Here is a 19,790-nt window from a genome sequence, read left to right as displayed (position 1 = left end):
ATCGCGCTCATTTTCCTCGTCCGATTTTTCGTTAGCCTAATCGTAGCCGATAGATGGATAAAAATATCCATTCACGTTATAGAATTGCAATTATAATTAAATATATATATACGTGAAAATCAAAAGAGTACACTCACCATCCTGGTTCATCCCGTGGCTGCCATCATCTGTTTCAAACAGAAAAAAAAGGGAATTAATCGAGATGTAATTGAAATCCGACGAGAAAAAGAGAGAGATACGTATAATCGAGATTACACCGACGAAACGTACATACACGTACATTTAAGCGAACAATACAAAAGCGGGATACGCGTTTATCTCTTCATTTATTCGAGAAAAGCCTGACCTGCGATGCGTTAATTAAAACGTTGCAGCTGCGTAATCATGTGTCATGTCATTCTCTGAATATAATCAGTGTTCCCGATAAAGCGGTACTTGTACAGCGGGAGCAATAAATAACCTATGTTAATATAAAGTAGGCAGACGTTAATGACATTTCCGGATGCCTTTTGCAAATATAATATAATACATGCGTCTCTTATAAATCGGCGCGATCTAATATTAAGCGGAATATTTTTCATCGATCTCGCGCATCCGACGAGTATAAATCTATCGAAGGGAGACCCCGCGACAGTCCTGTCCCCCTCCCCTTTCCACCCCTCGAGAGAATATCGCGGGCAGCAGGAGGCGATCGCGTAGCCGTCTCGGATCATGACGACTCGCGTCCGGATGATAGCAGCAACCTGCACGGCAACTTATTTGTACTCGGCGGGTCCCGGTATCGCGCGATCGCGCGCGCAGAGTGTTCCTTTATTTAACCCCATAAATAACCGTCGCTTCTTACCCCGCGCTTCTTCATGCTCCTCCTATAAGCGGCAACACGTGTATACGCGTGCGTATAATGTGCACTGCAAAACGAAATATATACAGGGTGTAAACGAGTGAGAGATTTGGGCGAACTTGAGGGTAAGTTCTGTGCAATGAAAAGAAGATTACGAGGGAAGGAAATGCAGTAAAGCTCCGTAAAATTGGAATCTTATCATGATTTCATCCGCACTCGCTACATTTAAATTCACTAGATTTTTATGTAAAGTTATCTAACAGTTAGTTTTAACTTCTGTTAACGACGTGGACAATCTGCGATGAATTGTCAACGGTTGCGTAATAATCTTGGAATTTTTCACGCTCGTGTAAATTCTTAAGAACATTTTGAACATCCTTTTTTTTAAAGATTTAAATTATTGTGATTGCGTTAATGATGAAAAAATTATGCGATTTCCAATTTTTTAATGACTGTTATCTCATAATCTTTACTGATGCGTAAAACTCGTTCTCAAAGTTTGAACAGACCTTTCAGTTACACCCTGTATATTGGATGCTGCCAGTCATTCTCCGACGCGAATCCCCCATAAGCGATTCCCGTCCACAGCAGAAAGAATAACTTTCGCGAAGAGATTCAAGCGTGATGCGTTACCCGCTCGATATTGGCGCGTTTAATCCCTTCCTCCTCATTCAGCTGTGTGGCCTCAAAGTATGAGATGTACCGTTTCTTTTTTCTTTCTCTTCTTGCGACATTACGCTGTTCATACACGCCCATTATCCGTAAAGATTGCCGAAATAAAAAGATTAAAACGTTTACTCAAACGCGATGACACAAGCGATTGATGTCGCACGCGGTTTCACGTATGCAAATACAAATACAATTACAAATACGTCTCGCAAGGAGGACGTAGGCAATAATTAGAGACTGAAGTCGTTTTTCATGTAACGCTGCATTCTTGAATATCAGATTATTGAATACATTAATACGGATTGCCAAATAGGTAGAATCAAGTGGTCAAATGTATCAAAGGATTTATACACGTTTTGCGTAATAATTCCAAGTCGACGCATAATCTATCAGAGAGAGGCGTGAATTTTTAAAGAGATATTTTTTTTAATTTTATACAGTACATATATATAGAGCGAAAATGAAATGTTCGCTAAATTCAGGTGTTCGTTTCACGCTCAGTTCCGCTTTTAAAATATCACTTTCTTTTCCCGAAAAAAAAAGAAAAAAAAAAGAAATTATTTTACTACGCTTTCTCAGGTAACATCGCATCAAATAACGGTAGACCTTTCAATCGTCGAATGACGAAGAACTCAGAATCTAAATGGAATATTGATTAATCACGAAAAAAAAAACTGCGAAATCGAAATGACATAGCTGATCCAATTTCTCGCGAGGTATAATCAAATAATCGCAATCGTCGCAAAGTCGATAATTCGTATAAATTTATTAAGATTCACGCGCATTAATTATAAATTAATGCCATCGCGCGTGTTTACGCATCATTAGGGATAATCGAAGTCATCGGCGTTGTGCATGGATGACTTCGGATATGTAATTAAAAACATATTTGTCCCTCGGTCGACGACAAGTAGGAAGAGGACCTGCGAGCACGAAGGTGTTACGCGGAAACTCGGTCATTAATAAAGTAGATAACGATGTGTACTGGACGCGCGTCTCGCGTGGGGCCCTAAAATTGAGATCCACGATTCTCTCTCCGTCAAATACGTTGATATCATTAGATTTAATGACCCCCTGACTCTATCTTCCTCTCCCTCTCTTTCTTCGGGTCTCGTGGCTCATGCCGCGTCACTGGTCGCTGCCACGGCGGCAGCCTTTCATCTTCCTTAACCAGCACCACTCTCTTCCATCACGCATACACATCCGCGGAGAACGAAGGAAGACAACGAGCTTCCACGTCGGCGTAACCAACTGTTGGCTGGAAGAAACTACCGCCTCGAAGATGATCCCGGGACGCGTATCCGTGTGTCTCACGTACGTTCGGACGTCTGTATGCGGGCTCAAAAATATACCTGTGACGATCGGCCACCAAAGAAGAGACTACCGACTTCTACGGTACGTCTGTGTATGACGAGTACCAGGCAAGTTCAGCTAACTCGATTGTTCCTTACGGAACAAGGAGCTCTTTCACGCGGCAGTCTCGGAACTTTGATGGCGGAATCATTGCTCGCATCGGTGTCTCCCCGATACACGGTAACATCTCTTTACCGGATATACGCGCCGTCGATACCAGGATTTAATAAGCTTGCGGTTTACAGCGAGGTAATGATGATAAACGGTAGGAGTTAACGGCGGGTGCGGGAATCCGGATTTTTGCGCTCAACGCGCTTTTACGCGCAATTCGTGCCCTCGACAATATTAATGATCGCACATAGAATTCGCGACAGGTAATCGCGTTTGCAAGTTCTCTTACAAGATTAATGTATCGTGAACGATAATTAATTATGAGATGATTACTATTTAGATAGTTGTCGTTTGTCAATTTTAAAACCGTACTTTGGAAATCTGTTCAATCGATAAAAAAATGAAAGAAAGAGAAAGAGAGAGAAAGAGAGACGGAATCCTGAATTCCAGTTACAGCCGTTGACTTGGCGAACGTGATGCATCGTCATCGCACGAGTCGCTAGTAATAGAAGCGTTGCCGCGCTTCTGAGACGAAGATTTATCGCCGGTATTTCGCATGGCACGTGCCTGCCCTTTTTTGCGATCGCGACATTCCTATCGGCTGTGTACCTCGTCATTGCCGTTCGTCGCGTACATTGTTTCGTTCTCGAGACAATCGGAGCGGTATCAAAAAGGCAATCATTTATATATCACTACTCATCAAGAATTTGCCGATAACGTAACGTTTTATTTTAAGCCAGAAAAAAATATTACTATTATATAAATTGATTATCGCAGGAAATGATCATCTCATTTATCGGAAAAACAATTTCTTTACGTTAAAATTAATTATGATTGAAAATATTTTGTTTAATTTCCCGCTTCAACTGGTCTCCTGCGATAATCGTCTTAACGTTCTACGTTAATAAGGAAAAGTGGATTCGTAAGAAGAAACATACGTTTTTTCTTGGAGTCCTCATGCATACCTCCGGGTGTCGCAGCGCCGTGATTATGATGGTGGAGGGCTAGAGGGTCTTGGGGATGCGGATGAATGGCAGCTAGGGCACTTCCGGCAGGGTCACCTGGATTGACCCCGACTCCGACCCCCAGGTGTAGAGCACCATGCTGCGTCGCGTGTGCCGGAAGCTCCATGCTGATCATAGCACGCCACCCTTCTTCCAACCCTCTCCTCCCGCCACCTCCTTCCTCTATCTCGGACAATACCTCGCCGAGTTGGACGAGGCGTCCGTTCAACTCCTCGTCGCCTTCTGAAAAAAAAAATTAAAATACTCGATTAATAATCTAAAAAAAAAGAGAAAAATAGAAAAAATGTCCGATTTCTCTCGCGGGGAAAAGATTTAACGTTCTCGAGCACGATTCGTCGCAGATGCCGATCGCTTCCGTTAAGCAACGGACATGGATTTTCGGTCAGTGACTCGCAGAGTCGAATCAATGGTACAAGAATACCGTAGACAAAGATCCCGAGATCCTGATCTAGGCGTACCCCTCTTTTCCTTTCGCCTTCTCCTATCGAGCTCCACGCGGCACAAAAATAAGGACTCGACGGTCCCAGCCGCGATGGGATTGCCTTCGCCACGCTTTTTACGCGTCGAGTGGATAATTTCTTCGTTCCTCTCTACGTAATGATCTAGCCGGGTGATGCCTTTTTTGCTTATTACATCGAGAGAGAGGCCGCCGCGAAGAGCGACACATCGTTTTAAGTTGGAAGGTGAGATCCCACTATGAATGAAAGAATGAATGGAGCGTAATTTCGTCGTTCACGTTGTCGGCAACGTTCATCTACCAGTAGGACCGTTTTCTTCCCATCTTCGAGAGCAGTGTCTAGGTCCGGACGCGATTACGAATCCTTACAATGCGCAGCTTCAAGCAGCTGCTGTACAATGGAAAAGAAAGGGCGCTTCGTTGACGAGGGAACGGCAAGTTCTACTGTCCTAAATTGCGATAATCTATTTGTCAAATAGTTTTATCGAAATGTTCAACAATATTTTTTCTATCGTAAAATATGTATATTAATTAACGTTTTTTATTCATTAATCAAAACAGGGATCTCCACTTTGATCAAAACATTGAGATACGTATTAAAATCAAAATATTCATGTGCATTCCACGAATGTATTATAAGACAAACGTTCACAGTTGGTAAAGAAAGTTGATGCCTTCTTCCTTCCCGTGGGATCCATTACATTGTCTTACGCAGGGGGAGACAGTAAAGAGACGTGAAGCAAGGAGTCAAGAACAACCGTCGGTAAGCGCACCAATCGTCATCGGGCGACCATCCGTGAAATTCGAAACTGCTCCCGCGTTCCGCCGTTTTACATCGCGAAATGCGCGGATCTCATAACGCGTGGGAGTGAGACTCGGGAACGGTTACCGAGTCTGCGGTCAACGACTGTCCACCGCAGCAGGCGGTGCTGCCTTTGTATCTCCGTTGACGATTAAAACGCCTCGACAGGCTCTAATTTGCGTGAGGGAGTCGGTCGTCTTTGAGCGCGAGTCTCCGCCAAGGGAAAGTTATTTCATCATTTTTAAAATAATAGATTCATAGAAAGTCACACCAAATGATTTATACATTATACGCGTAAGATTTAAAAATGTGTAAAATAAAAAAAGTAACTATCATTTGCTTCATTTATATCACCAACCTTTTTAAAGTGTCACTTTTGCAGCGCCTTAATCCGGTTAAATTATTTTAATCTTGACAGGAAGACTGCGAGTGCAATTTTAATTTAATAAAATTTAATAAAAAATTACATTCTCAATTTTTCAGTGGCAAAAAAATCCCATCTTTGGTTTATCGGGAAAGTGAGAGATGATTGTTTAATGTCGCGGTTTTCTGACCGGAGCTCGCTTCTCTCAGGGACTCGTTACCAACGTCGCTGATGGAAGCTGGAATGTAGCGAAGGTACCTCGCGGACGAATAAACGTCAGGTAACAGGCGGGTGATCGTTTGACGAGAAGACGAGAGAGAGAGAAAGACGGAGCAGTTAGCGACTTGTGCACCAACAGGCCTTAAGTAAAGCAAAATGGGTGAGTCGCGGACAGCCAAAGTACGCGTAAAGACCAGGCTTAGAGGGAGATACTCGTCCCTATGAACCGTGGGAGTCGGCCACCAGCGCGCTTACGGTGTCTACGCACTCGCTAAAACCATTATTTACGGCCTGCGCACTTTGCTAAGGACTGGACCCTACTCTCGCGGGCCCCGCGCCGCGGGGACCGGACCGCACGCCGGTTACTCCGCATGTCTTAAGGACGAAAGTAACTGACGCAGAAAACGTCACGCCGTCCAGCGAAAGCGGATCGTTCGTAACCAGGTTCGCGATCGACGTGCAGCTTGCGTGTGGTCGGGATCGCGGAGATGACCCAGCGGAGATAAATAACTGGCCATCGATCTGTTTGAAGCAGCCCTCTTTCAATTATAACGTATGCATCCACCGACGAGCGGCCAGTTAGAAAATGTCGTTAGAAGATTAAAATAAAATAGCTTCAAATAAAATAACTTTCTCTAATGAGAAAGAGAAAGAGGGAAAGACATCAGTAAAAATTCTCAGTATTTATATAATATTATATAATTTACTATATACATAATATATATTTAATATTATTCCAATATATATTTCGTATATATTAATATTTATATGAAATATATTTTATATTACATGTATATATTTCATACAATATTATATTATATCTTTGTTTGGGAGCAGATTTACATTGATCGTGTCGTAATCGATAACGAAATCTATTAAGACACTTAATTTGCTGCAGATATATCTCTTTAATTAGCACAACGAAGGCAAAACGAAACGTTGATATTCGTATAGAGCTGTTACAGCGTAAACAGTGATGACTCCGAGGGAGTTGAACTGGTCGAAGAGAGGTGTATAACAACCGACGAAATGTGCGGCTACCATCCGCACCTTCTGTCTGCACTCTTCAGCCTTCGCGTCAGCGTCGATTCCCTCCCCGGCTGGTAATGGCCGGTGCTCTCGGGGCTTAACAACGCGTGACAATATGCATCAAGGAATTGCTCGAGCGCGGAGCACAACTTTGGCCGCGTTCCTCTTTCTTTCCCTGTTTCTCCTTCTTTCTCTCCCTTCGTAACCGCGCACCTACGAAGAAGGAAGAAGAAGCAGAAGAGACGTAGGTGCGTACACGCGTATTCTCCGCTTTGTGTGTGCGTGCTCGTCTTTGTGACGGAACGGCGCGTGTTCGCGCTTTCCGCTTCGGACTCTCACGCGAAAACCGTCGATATATTATGCAACTTCTCGGTCCATAAACGAACGCTCCCGCCAGGAATCCACGGCGGAATCCTGAGAAGCACCCGGCATGCATCGACTATCCAGAACGCGGGCAGTCGGAGTTTTCGCGGGGCGGTCGGTCATGTTTATTAAGCTGATCGCATGTAAAATACCCTAGCAATCCTCGCGATTTTCCTCACGGATCTGCGAGAGCATTCTTTCTCACGCTGATATCTAACAATGTAGAACACAAGTGTTTGAAGTATCGTAAAACGTACTCTACTCAATACGCGACAAAAATTTAATTATCTCGCAGGTGTTTTATGAATGCCTTTTGAATATTCACGTCGAAGTCTACCTCCACTGGACGCGATTCAACAGAGGTATAGATACCGTCCATGCTCGATCAAGTTTTCAAGAGACAAGGGTATCTCCCTTTCTTTCTCGTTTATTAACCTCATTACCCGTACTTGGCCGCCGCATGAATGCGTGTACATACACGGCATCACACTAACAAATCGCAAGAGCATATATCTGCATATGTTAATACAACACGTCTCGTAAATATCGGTCAGCCTCTGATACACCTACGCGAACGTTAATATCTATGCGGATAAAACGCGAAATTTTATCGCCAATTAGGCGCTTCTCCTGAGAATTTTTTTTTTCGATGCATAATAAACTTTGATTGTCCTCCTGCTTCTCTTTTACTGTCGCTATAAATCGGACAGATTGATTAAAAATTACCTATAGAAAATATTTGCCCTTCTCTTATATTTTTCCCATTTTTTCTAAACTAAGATGCCTTAAGTTAGGGAATTTTTATTATCAGAAAGATTTGTGAAAAATTATCATCTCTTGAACAATTGATATGTATTATTATAATTTGCAAAATAATTTGATAAATCTTTTTCAATTGTTATCAGTGATTGAAATTATTGTTTCTTTTGACATTTAAATCTACGTTACTCGAATCATTTAATTTACTTGAAATTAATTCAAGTCACTCACTTAAAATAGCTTTACAAAATAACTAATTTATATGTATACAGCATGTTTAAGCTCGTTTTTATTCTTCCATTTCATACCATTCTAAACATCTATTGCTATTACATTAAAATGTAAATGTGTAAATTTCTTTTTTCTCACTTATTTTTCTTTTAATTTTGTGTAACTATTACTTGTATTTTATTGTATATTTAATAGTAGCTTAAGGAAACACCATATCACAGCATAGTTTATTGAAGTACCTATCAATTTATCTGTCTCTTTCTTCTTTCTCCAGAGCTTATCAAAAGCCAATCGTAAAAGCCGAGCATCGTTATCGGTCTCTGATACGACGATCGACAACAAACTCGCGGCACAACGGGCGCGGTGTCCTGTTAATGAACAAAAATTGGCGAGTCTACTGGAGCATGGCGAGAGAGCACAACCCACGTGAGGTGCTACGCGAGAACCCGTTTACACACTCGCGGCTCTGTATCGGTCGTGTGTCTGACAGCGGCGGTTTGTCTGTCATGCACGCGGACTCGGGTCAAATAATTCCAGTTCTCTTGGTCGTCGTCGTCGTCGTCGTCGACGACGACGATGGCGACCGGGGCACCGTCACGGAGAGAAACGTATGTAGGTAAATATAAGTTGCGCGAGAACGGCCGGCCGAGTAAAAGGGAAAAGAGACGTGCGGCTTTCGTGGATAAGTGACTTTCGAAGAACCACCTGTGGCACGTGCCATTAACGTGCTCCCTTGCGTGTCCGTACGTGCGCGAATGCCTCGATATCCGTCGCCGCCGTATGCGGCGTGGGTGTGTAACAGGTGAGCGCGGATACTGTTTTCTTTTGCGCGGACCCGACCTCTCTTATTTATATGTATGCAATACACGGCAATTTCAAGGGTTGTAATCGCGGGCCGCGAGAGAGGAAGCCAGAGAGGTAGGAAGAAAAGGAAGAGAAGATGGGGACGAATGAGAGAAGAATGCATTCTCCGCTGTAATAGCAACATTTTTATTAGATACTAAACTTTTTGCCATAATATAATTCTATTTTTTATGGAAATTAATCCAGGAAGTGACCTGGAGGAACAACTGCAAATTGTAACGGTATATTGATATTTGCAAGTAATTATTACTGGTCGAATAAAATTGTAATAAAAGTAATAATATATAAAAATAAAAAAAAGAAAGAAAAATTATGTTCCGGAAAAAAGCTTCATTTCGTTGCGAGAGAGGAAGCCAGAAAGGTAGAAAGAAATGGAAGAGAAGATGGGGACAAATGAGAGAAGAATGCATTCTCCGCTATAATAGCGAAATTTTTATTCGATACTAAACCTTTGTATCATAATATAATTCTATTTTTTATGGAAATTATTCCAGGAAGTGACCTGGAGGAACAACTGCAAATTGTAACGGTATATTGATATTTGCAAGTAATTATTACTGGTCGGAATAAAATTATAATAAAAGTAATAATACATAATACATGAAAATAAAAAAAGAAAAATTATGTTCCGGAAATAAGCTTCATTCATTTCGTTGCGTTGCTTCCGCAACATCAACGTACGGGACGAAAATAAAATCGCCTCGTGAATATATCGGACGTTGTATTAATGGAAGGAGAGATCTACCGCGCCTGGTAAGACTCGCCGATAAGTTCGCCTTCAAATAATACGAGCGCATAACGGTAAGAGATTAAAGAGATACAAGGGGGAATATTGTTTCTCTTGCACGCGCGCGAGATCCTTATTTCCAGGGGCTTGGACGAGAATCGAGGGCGCGCTGCCGCCCTCCCCTTCCCGCGTGATTGCCTCGGTTCCTCGCGCGATGCCAATTCCAGTTTTCCGCCGCAAAGGCGGACACCAAGAGACGGGGAGGAGAGACGGCGGGAAATATAAGTGACTATCGGCGGAGTCACCTGCAATAAAGTAGCAGCTCGTTGCTCGTTGCGCAGGCTATCCCGCGGAATATATACGATCTCGTGAGCCGGAGGCGGGATATACAAGCGTTCGAAGGAAGAAAACCGGGTACCGATATATCCGACGCGTTATCCCTCATACAGCTGAGGTCGAGCGCGTCCGAGCGAGATATTTATTGCAATTAGTTGCGTGTCCAAGCTTCAATTCAGAGCCGTGAACGATGCGCCGAGCGCGTCGTTTCCCTGTTCCTGGCAGCAGGGAAGCAGGAAAAGAGAAGAGGAAGGATGACATATCGAGAAACATATCGAGAAATTCTGATATCGTACAAGATTCTGCCAGTATCCTGTCCAACGATTAACAGTACTCGGCAACGCGTTCGATCTTAATTTATAAAACTCGCCGGAAGATTATTTTAAGCCGAGATAGTTACGTTATTTCCCGAGCGCGTCGACGTATCGTTTATCTCGCGCAAAGCCGTTTAATCTGTAACATCTGTCAACCCAGCAGCAGCAGCAGCAGCAGCGACAGCAGCACGCGAATAAGAGAAAAAACGTTACAGGAAATCATGCGGAGGAGCGTTTATAATTATCGCGCGATTATACCTGATTGTAGATATCGATACGACGTTTGTCGCGTGCTACTTTGAATTCTTGCAACTTCTATTTCACCGCGTATGCTCTACATTTGCTGAATAAACGGCAACTCGAGCCGATCTCGCGTCGGCGGCTTCCGATTCCGGTTTTCCATCGGAGGTGAGAGAGCGACCGCGAAAGAGGCGGATAAAGTGAGTTTTAAAGAGCCACCTGTGGTCGGCACGTGCCGCCGTCGGGCTAATCCCGACGTAGGTCGGGGGCTCCCTTGGGGCCCCGTCATGCGGCACACGAGAGTACTGTAGCAGGTAAAACAGGTACCCGCGGTTGCATCTCACCGTCATCGGCGCGGACGATCAGCCGCCGCGTCTGGTAACGCCGGCGTCCCGTCCACCTACCGTCCGTCTCCGAGTCCCGGTACCCCCGACGCGATTACATCTACATTTCCCATATAAATACCGGTTGCCGCCGATTATCTACTCCTCCGAGAATCTCACCGTTTCTCTCTAGCCTCTCGAAATATCTCTATCTCGCGGCATTTTCACTTGTGTGCGCGATTGTTCCTCTTTCCCCTTTATATTTTCATTAATTTTAGGGCCAACCGATTGACATTTACAAGACATTTGAAAAATTTAATCGTCTATTTTATACTAAACCGCATAATTATCATAGATGAAATATGCATGAGCGCGTTGCTATTTCAATGACGTGTTCACATTATGCTTCGTGAGTCTCAGATCAGATCATCATGATCATTGAAATTACGATATGTGTTTCTCTGCAACGTTCCTCGTTAAAGTAAGGAATGGATTGCCGGCGAGACCGCCGTCGCCGAGACAGGCAATATCGCGCTCACTTTCCTCCGATTCGCAACAGGACGATATCATCGATCCGCGTAATTCCCGATCGTTAGAAGCGCTAATGGCGGCGCGCGCGTGCACAAAGGCAAAAAGGCGTCGATCGGTGCCGTGTGTGTGATTACGCACGGCCATCAATCAGCTTGGCCGGCCCTTAATCGCGACCGCCATTTGATAATTACAAAGTCAATCGTCTATCGAATCGGCCATCTAGCCGCGTAATAGCCAGCTCTAACGGAAAGCCTCGTTCCCTCTCGATCGAGAATGCCTATAGGACGGAAGACAGGGGGAAAGGCAATTGGGAGAGACGTAGGTGATCTCGGAGAGGCGGCCGCGATCACGAAACGCGAACGCGCCAAAAGGGGAAATTGGATTTAATGCGCGGCATAAAGATGACCGCGGTATGATCGCCGTGTTTTTTTCTTTCCTTTAGTTTTTTTATTTCATTCCGTACGCGAGATACCCGATTCGAGCCAGAGCGCTGGTCAAGCTGATGCGATGATCGTGCGTGAATATAGAAAAGCCGACCCAAGTCACAGGGAGAAATTCCACACAGTGCTGAGTAATTTCGAGCAAAGTGCGCGAAAAGTGCATCTCAACGCACTTGCATTGTTATTTTTTTCCTTTATTTTTAAGATAATGCAGCGCGTGTATTGTATAATTTAATTATTGCTCTATTATTAATTTTTTAATTATCCTTGTGTAATTAATTTTACTTATTATTTCTACAATTTTGCGATAGTAATTTCAAAGTAAAACTAGCCTCTTGTGCAATATTTAATATCATTTATTATTACTTTACACATCTTTTTTATTTTTCATATGCAAATTTAAATATTTTCTTACTCTGTGTACTTCTCAAACTTTTATTTACAAAATTGATTTTAATATTAATTTATGTTAATGTTTTTAACATTAACATAAATTAATATTAATTCTGAAATTTACTGCTAATAGTTGTCATTTAAAATTTACTTTTTATTCATCTATAATTATTTGTTTCTATTGATTCTTGTGACACCCGTTCCAGAGCAACTTCCTGACCATAAGAAAAACCGCCTTTCGTCTCGGTCATGTAGATGTCGAGGCATGCATGATTTTTATCGAAGCTCTTCCACGCGCGTTAACGGTAAACTGGTACGAGAGCCAAGTATAATCGATAAATTCATTGTACGACTTGTCTCTCTCTTTCTTTAAATCGTCACGACAATGCCGCGATAGTTCGCGATCGGGTATATAATCGGCTGAATTGTATACACTAGTCTAACTGTAACATCGCATATATATATTCCTTCCTCAAGAGGAGACTAGTTCCAGTCCCGCTTCCTTCCTTCCTTCGATGATGCTTATCATCGAGCAATCGTGTCCTCAGATGTCCTGGATGAATGCACGCGCACCTGCATCGGAATGTGACTGCATATCGAGTGCGCGGCTTCATGAGCGCAAATCAAACTCAAAGCACATGATATCACGACGATTGACACGCGTAACAGCCGCTAAAAGTAGCTAATAAGCCGCAATGTTCTATAAACATGGATGGAGGAGGATATTAAACGAACGTAAAAAAGTATTAGCACCGCTTCGATCTTCGAAAGGCGCGTCCCGAGACAATCTCGAAAGAAAATTACAGCAGAGTTTCGCGGACGTCGTATCGAGAAGCATTCGTACATAAATATCACGTAAGTACGGTCTTTAGTGCAATTTACAGCTTCCACTGGCGTTCGCGTTAACATCGCCAGCAAGATTGAGAGCGTTACAAAATTCCGCTCGGGGATAAAATCCACATTTGATTCGCGCAATCGTTTCCTGCCATCCGGGCTTATCATTCGAAAGACTCGGGGCGACAGCATACCAGACTATGCGCGGTAAAACCGTATGAAATTCTTACGATTCCAAATACACTTTCAGGTTCCATTGGTAAAAACTCTTGCACTTTTCCTCGGGATTAATAGGCGAACAAAACTGTTAGAGAAAGTCGCGAAGAAAAGAAATGCAAATAAATTTTATAAACGATTTCCTATGATTGTTTCGTTTCTTGGCACGTGGCGATTATTATTTCAACCTACTTAGGGGGTCGAGAGACCCCCGTAATATGAATTATATTGATCCAATTACTAGAATATTTCTTTTTTTTGTTTTTTTTTTCTTGATATAAACGAAATTTGCGCCTAAGAGATCACGATATTACAAAATGGGTATTATAATTTGCCATCTATCCTGAGCGCTGCCACTGTTCCCGTTGCAGTCAGTGCAACGGGAAGATCCAGGCAGCGTGCCACGTTGCATTTTTCCCGATTGTTGATCGATAACCAACCGTCGTCGCGCGGTTTCTTACACTTTCACGATCTTCGACTGGGAAAGCAAGCGACAAAGTAGCGCCGCACGCGGAATACAAAGCGTTCAAGCTGACAGTATTTACGGCGCTCAAGCATTGATACCGAAGGATAATTCCCAGAGGGTAAATAAGTCCATTGATTCATCGTAAAAAAAATGACTGATCCCTTCTTTATAGTGGCTTAACACTATAACTTGCGCGCGAATCGACTCTCAGCAATTGATCTCTCTGATTAAAATGGTTGGCGTATCATCGAGCGTGGATACACATTCGTTACAGGAGTTCATTAGCGAGACGTCAGTATCGCGGAGGTCGAACGAGAAGAAGCCGAAGCTCGGGTTCCTCTCGAAGGCGTAAGATCGATGTACATTCGCAAGCGTGAAATAATCTAGGAAAGACGCGGTTCAGGCTCGGTGTAGGCGGTGTGTTTCAGGGCGATCGATTGCAGAAAAGCGGCCACTAGGAAAACAGCGGTTCCAATAGAGGAAAAAAATCACAACTGAGGTGTATATATGTGTGTATAGCGCGAAGCGGAGGAGCGGGAGAAAGAAGAAGGAGACCGGCGTGTACAATTGATTGGTCCTGGCACATCCTGCCCCCGCGTCCTCCACCCCCCTTTCATGGGAAAGTCGTCCACCGCGGTCGTTCGTCGCTCGCTTTTTGTTGCTCGTCCATCTCTGCCATAATCGGCTTTCTCGCTCCCCTCTCTCCTCCCTGAACTGGATCCCTCTCGATCGCCTACGAAACTAATATCGATCTATCCACCTGTATCCTCGATTCTTCTATCGACAAAACAAAGCGCGGTGGGAAAACGAGAGGTAAAATAAAATCGAGGCGTGAAAGGGAGGAGAGCAAGGACGCGTATCTTGGTCGAAACCTGTTGTGATTATTTGCGGCTCAAAATCGTGAAAGAAACAGAGGGTCTCACTCACAAACGTTCAAAATACAGCCGAGATATGGAAGAGAAGGTCGCGTTCGTCCGTTTACGAGGTACAAGTACATGCACAGGTGAAACGCCGACGTGCCTAAAAGCAGGAAAGCCCCGATACTCGAGCAGATCGGTTATGCCCGACGGAGACGAATCGATTGCCGGTCGACGCGCCACGGAGTAACTGGATTCGTGGATGATGACCGACTTTGCTCGCCTGCGTTCGCCACGATACGTATAGCCTATGATCGCATATCGCCCGGACCTCCAGGAAGGAGGTGCCAGGCCTCGGCTGGTCCATCATTTCTGTTATTCCGCGATTTATCGACCGCGAATAGGAAGCATTCGATCAGTCAAGTTATATCCGCTGATGCGATCTAATCTCATTCTATAATCATATGTCTGCAATATTCCGTGTTATTATCTAAATTCAATTTCCTCTCATTTTTTTTAATTGACAAATCTGTAAAATTATATTGAAAATTCTATATTAATTGTAAGATTTTTGTTAAGAATTTTTTATCGCACGAATAAAGAAATGAATTTTTCAATCTGCTGTTGTTTCTTTGACATGTCCGATCTAATCTCTCATCGATACTCGGATCGTTTGAAGGAAGCTGATCGCGACTGCGCTTTCTCATCAACGAGTATTTTCGAAAAAGCGATTGTTTCTTGAAAAGACGCGAACGTGAGCATCAATTGCACCGATCAAAGTTTTAGCAAAGATTCTTCTTTTCCCATTGTAATCACGCTAGCGCAAAATCCAATTGCGACGGGAGCCGCAAGAAAGGCGGCGGGATGTTCGCCTTTCGAACAGAAGCTTTCGGCCTCTGTAAAGTGTCGTAGCAGTTCCAGCGCGTTATCCACGCGTGGCGCGAATTCGTCACGCGACAGGGAGAAAAAAAAGAGTCGATCTCATTGCTTTCGCCGGGTCCTTTCACTATTTTATAACTCGCAGTCGCAGCGGTCCTTTTTGAAACGCGTCGCGCTGTACAAGCGCTCCTTTTTACAGCGAGATACGTAATGTATAGAAAGGGTGCGCGCGGAAAAAAGGCCCGAAATGCCCCTCGGGCGGAGGTTCGAAATGACTCAGATCCGAGATCTATCCCGTCCGATCGATTATTTATCGGTTCAGTCAACTCCAAGCGCGTCGCGCCGCCACCTTCATATCTCTCTTCGACTGCAATTCCACATTACGCCCAACACAGCCCGAAGCTCCACGTCGCAAGCGAAATAAGCGCTTCTATCCGCTGCGGCTCCCTCCCCCTCTCCTCCCGCGTCCCCGTCCCCGGCGATCCCGCGCACGCAACGGGCATTCGCGCGCATCCCACGCATACGAGGCACGCCGCGCACGTGCAGCGATGCAGATGCACGGCGGATCGGTCCGTAACACACGTGCGTTACGCTCCTAAGATCGGCCACGCCACCGGTTCGCGTACGTGCACGGTACACGTGAACGTTAAGTTCGTGCGGAATCTCAACCGAGATTTGTCGCCGAGGGCGGTCGGCGTCCACCACCGGGCGGGGTACCAGGAAGAAGAAGAGGCCCCGGTCGCGTGCGAATCGCCGGATCGATAGTCGAGATCTCGCGAGCGCGAGCCGCCCCGAGTGCCGGGTATCGAAACAATACCCTGGACGCGCCGATCGAGGCGCTTTTCCGCGTACGATCGCCGTATGTATCTCGCTTCCACATACATATATTATGACGTTAACGGTGTTAACGGTGCTGGTGGTTAAAGCGACTCCCCACGCGTTTTGCAGGCCGAAAGACAACCATCTTCGCTGTTTACGTTCCGTCTTCGTCAACTATAAGGCTTGTAATAAAACGTTGGACAATAAACAGAGAGTATAATGTGTACGATATAATAATTTTCTCTTTGTAAACTTGTTAGCCGTAAGTTATAATCGTTAACAACTTGTGCACATTGTGTACTTGCATCAGTATTTTTATATACATGATAATCTTTCTTAAATTTCCAAAAAAATAATTATTCCCTCAATAACTTTTTTAAGCTATAATTTTAAGCTTTAAAATGGATTTCTTAAAATGATTACGCCAAAGAAGCTGGTTTTTTATCGAAGCGTAACGACAGAACAGGAATTATACCGAACGCAAAAAGAAATTGTAAAAAATATAATTAAATAATACAATTATAAATATAATAATAAATAGATTTTTCCTTTTATTTGTATATAATTAAAGGCTTACGTAAATTTAATCTTGTAAAAGAATGAGATGCAGGCGATTTAAATTTTCACCATTTGCTCTTATCTACGCCCAAAACCTCGCACTACCTGTGCCATTTATCCCTATCGCGAAGGTCGTGTGATTGGAGCCAAGCGCTTCTAGATCTACCGCGCGCTTTCGTCAACAGCCTTGGCGGGTTGATTAGTCGAGAGAGATATCACAGCGTGTAAGTTCTGCTACGCGCGGACTCGACCAGTGTCTGTCTGACACGTAATGAGGCAACAGCCTTGGGAAGAGTGGCGGGTGGCGTGCACACACAGGAAGTCGACAAGGTTTTTATCGGGCCGACACGAGGCGTTCATTGTTACCCAGGGCTTAACGACGAAACGACCTCCTCTCCTCCCTCTCCCCCCTTCTCTCTTTCTCCGAGTCCCGAAATTTCAACGCCATTAAATTCGCCTCCGCGTTCCCGTTCCGCGTGTACCTTTTACCATTTCACTCTCACGGATTCCCTGAGTCCGACCGGATGCTCCCAACGAAAGCCTCTTTTTTTTCCTCTCTTTGTCGGACGAGACTCGTCCGGTATCCGCCCGTGTGGCGTGATTGAAGGAAAATTAAGTCTCGTTTACGTCTCTCCTCCGTGAGTTGTCGTCGCGATAATCGGAATAAAATTACGATAACGCGCCAAGGTCGTGGATAAACGTCAAGAAGAAACTTATACGAGTCGTTCTAATCGCGGGATATTATCGGTCTTTGCGATACATCGAAATCTGCGACACCGCAACGACATTGGCCTGCATTCTCCACGCGCCTTTAATGCAAAGTGTCGCAGTTTTATCACATATTTATTTCATGCCGAGTACGAGATCTCGCTGGTAGATAAACAGAACTTCTCAGCATCAAACAGCCGTACTTAATGCCAAGTGTGTGAAAATGTGGAATAAATATACAGCTCGAATTATAATTGCGTCTCACTTTATGACCGAAACAAGATTATAGTTGTTTTGTTGCTGCTTGTTCTTACGCGACTCGAGCTTCAACGTAGAACTGATTTACATCACTCAAATTTACATTGCAATTACGAGACAGATATCGAGATAGACACGACTTAAACACTCTTTTCCGACAACAAGAATGATTCGTTTGATGCGACTCATTGAGATTAAATATCGAAATAGATTTCATTGACTTTTTTTCTAAAATATCCTTGAGAAAAACTCTGCCTGTCTTCGTATTAAAATTCATGTAAAGAATTTTGATCAACATACAATGAATTGTCGTCTCATAATTGTTTTATTACATTTAAATACAACAATCGGGCGATCGTAGTGAGGATAAGAATGGCAAACTGGGCGACATGGCAGCGGGACGTTTATAAGACATCCATGAACCGTGATATACATATATGTTAGAGATACAAAGAACTTGTATGTCGCGAATTATTGTCGAACATTCGGTATTTTTCTTTTTAATTGACATCGCGAGAAGATTCGAATTAATGCGACCTTGCTGACGAACCAATTGGAAGTATTCGCTTCGACTTTCGGGTTAATGTCATTTGCATTTTCTGACAGTATCTGATAATATGAAATGTTATATAAATTTTTGATTTTGCATCTTTAAATTTTTTTATTTGTCATCTCATCTTAAGACATCGAATGAAATGGAACGCGACGCATTTTAGAATTAAAATCGCGCGAAAAGAAAAATAATGGCGTTAAAGGGAACGTGTGATATCGGATTTGCAAATATCTTATTAAACAATTGATTGTTATAATCAGCGTATGATTACAACCAGCTATTTGACGCGATGGTGTCTACCATAAATGTTAAATTTATGTTTAACTGTGTATATCTCGTTAACAACATCGAAGAACATCCGTGTATGAAATCTGATAATCAAAGACATCCTTTATCATTCGTGTGATGAAAATATTGAATGTGAATCGCGCAATCTTTACGACAAAGGCTCGCATACAATAAACATTGAACGTTACGGGAAAAATTAATATTCACCTTCTCTCGTCAGAGTGTTAATCGTTTCTTACCTAAGTGAACGAATGATTGCATCATGTAGACAAAGGAACATAATTAATGTAACGTAATGCAATAAGGGACTAACTTTCAATCTCTCTTCATCTAACTCGCTTTGTCTCTTTCTTCTCTCTTGGAAACGAAAGCGAAGCGCGCGAACACATTGTCCGTAAGCAGATCGAATCACACAGGCTTTTTCTGAACTTGATTTTCACGAGTCATTCCACGCGGATACCTCTCTAGGAGTTGGTATACCAACGTACCAAGAGCACCACGCTCTATTTAACTGAACGTGCTATCGCGACATACACCTCCAATTAGTCCTGACGCATCGTGAGAATTTTTTTGTGTAACACGCGTATTCATCATCGTTCTCCCCTCGGGGTCATGGACGTTGCCCGATATAAACCATGCTTGCATACTGTCGGAACACTGAAGATAAATGCAAGAGCAAAATCAATCGACAATACTAATTACTATTTTCGACCCATTTTCGCTGCCGCTTCCCTTTCAGAAGTAGACATTTAATAAACAGAACTCGACTAAAAAATAAAAATGTAGATATTATATTTATAAGCACTTTCTTTTTTCTATTAAATTATATAAATTTTCTATTTTTTCTATTAAATTATATAAATAGTTAATATATACATACATAAAATAATAATTATAATAAATATATATAGTTTACTTTTATATTTATATATTTACGTGTTATTTAAATTAATTAATTTTATA

General features: G+C 43.1%; 1 protein-coding gene across 4 annotated transcripts in view; it reads right to left on the bottom strand.

The window, feature by feature from the left end:
* The window catches only part of LOC105253948 (paired box protein Pax-5), a 152,407-nt gene that overhangs the window by 94,084 nt on the left and 38,533 nt on the right, over window positions 1–19,790 (bottom strand). For 3 of the 4 annotated variants that reach the window (XM_025408409.1, XM_025408410.1, XM_025408413.1), the window contains exons 4-5: window positions 3,913–4,221; window positions 138–167 (exon numbers count right to left, since the gene is read on the bottom strand). In XM_025408409.1, coding sequence (XP_025264194.1) covers window positions 138–167; window positions 3,913–4,114 — 232 coding nt within the window. In that variant the 5' untranslated portion in view covers window positions 4,115–4,221. The remainder of the gene's footprint in view (window positions 1–137; window positions 168–3,912; window positions 4,222–19,790) is intronic. The other variant, XM_025408411.1, reaches the window with a different exon arrangement.

Source organism: Camponotus floridanus, unplaced genomic scaffold (genome assembly GCF_003227725.1).
Source record: "Camponotus floridanus strain SB8 unplaced genomic scaffold, Cflo_v7.5 scaffold21, whole genome shotgun sequence".
Lineage (NCBI taxonomy): Eukaryota > Metazoa > Arthropoda > Insecta > Hymenoptera > Formicidae > Camponotus > Camponotus floridanus.
The sequence above is the reverse complement of the archived record's forward strand: the minus strand, read 5'-3'. Positions and strand labels throughout refer to the sequence as shown.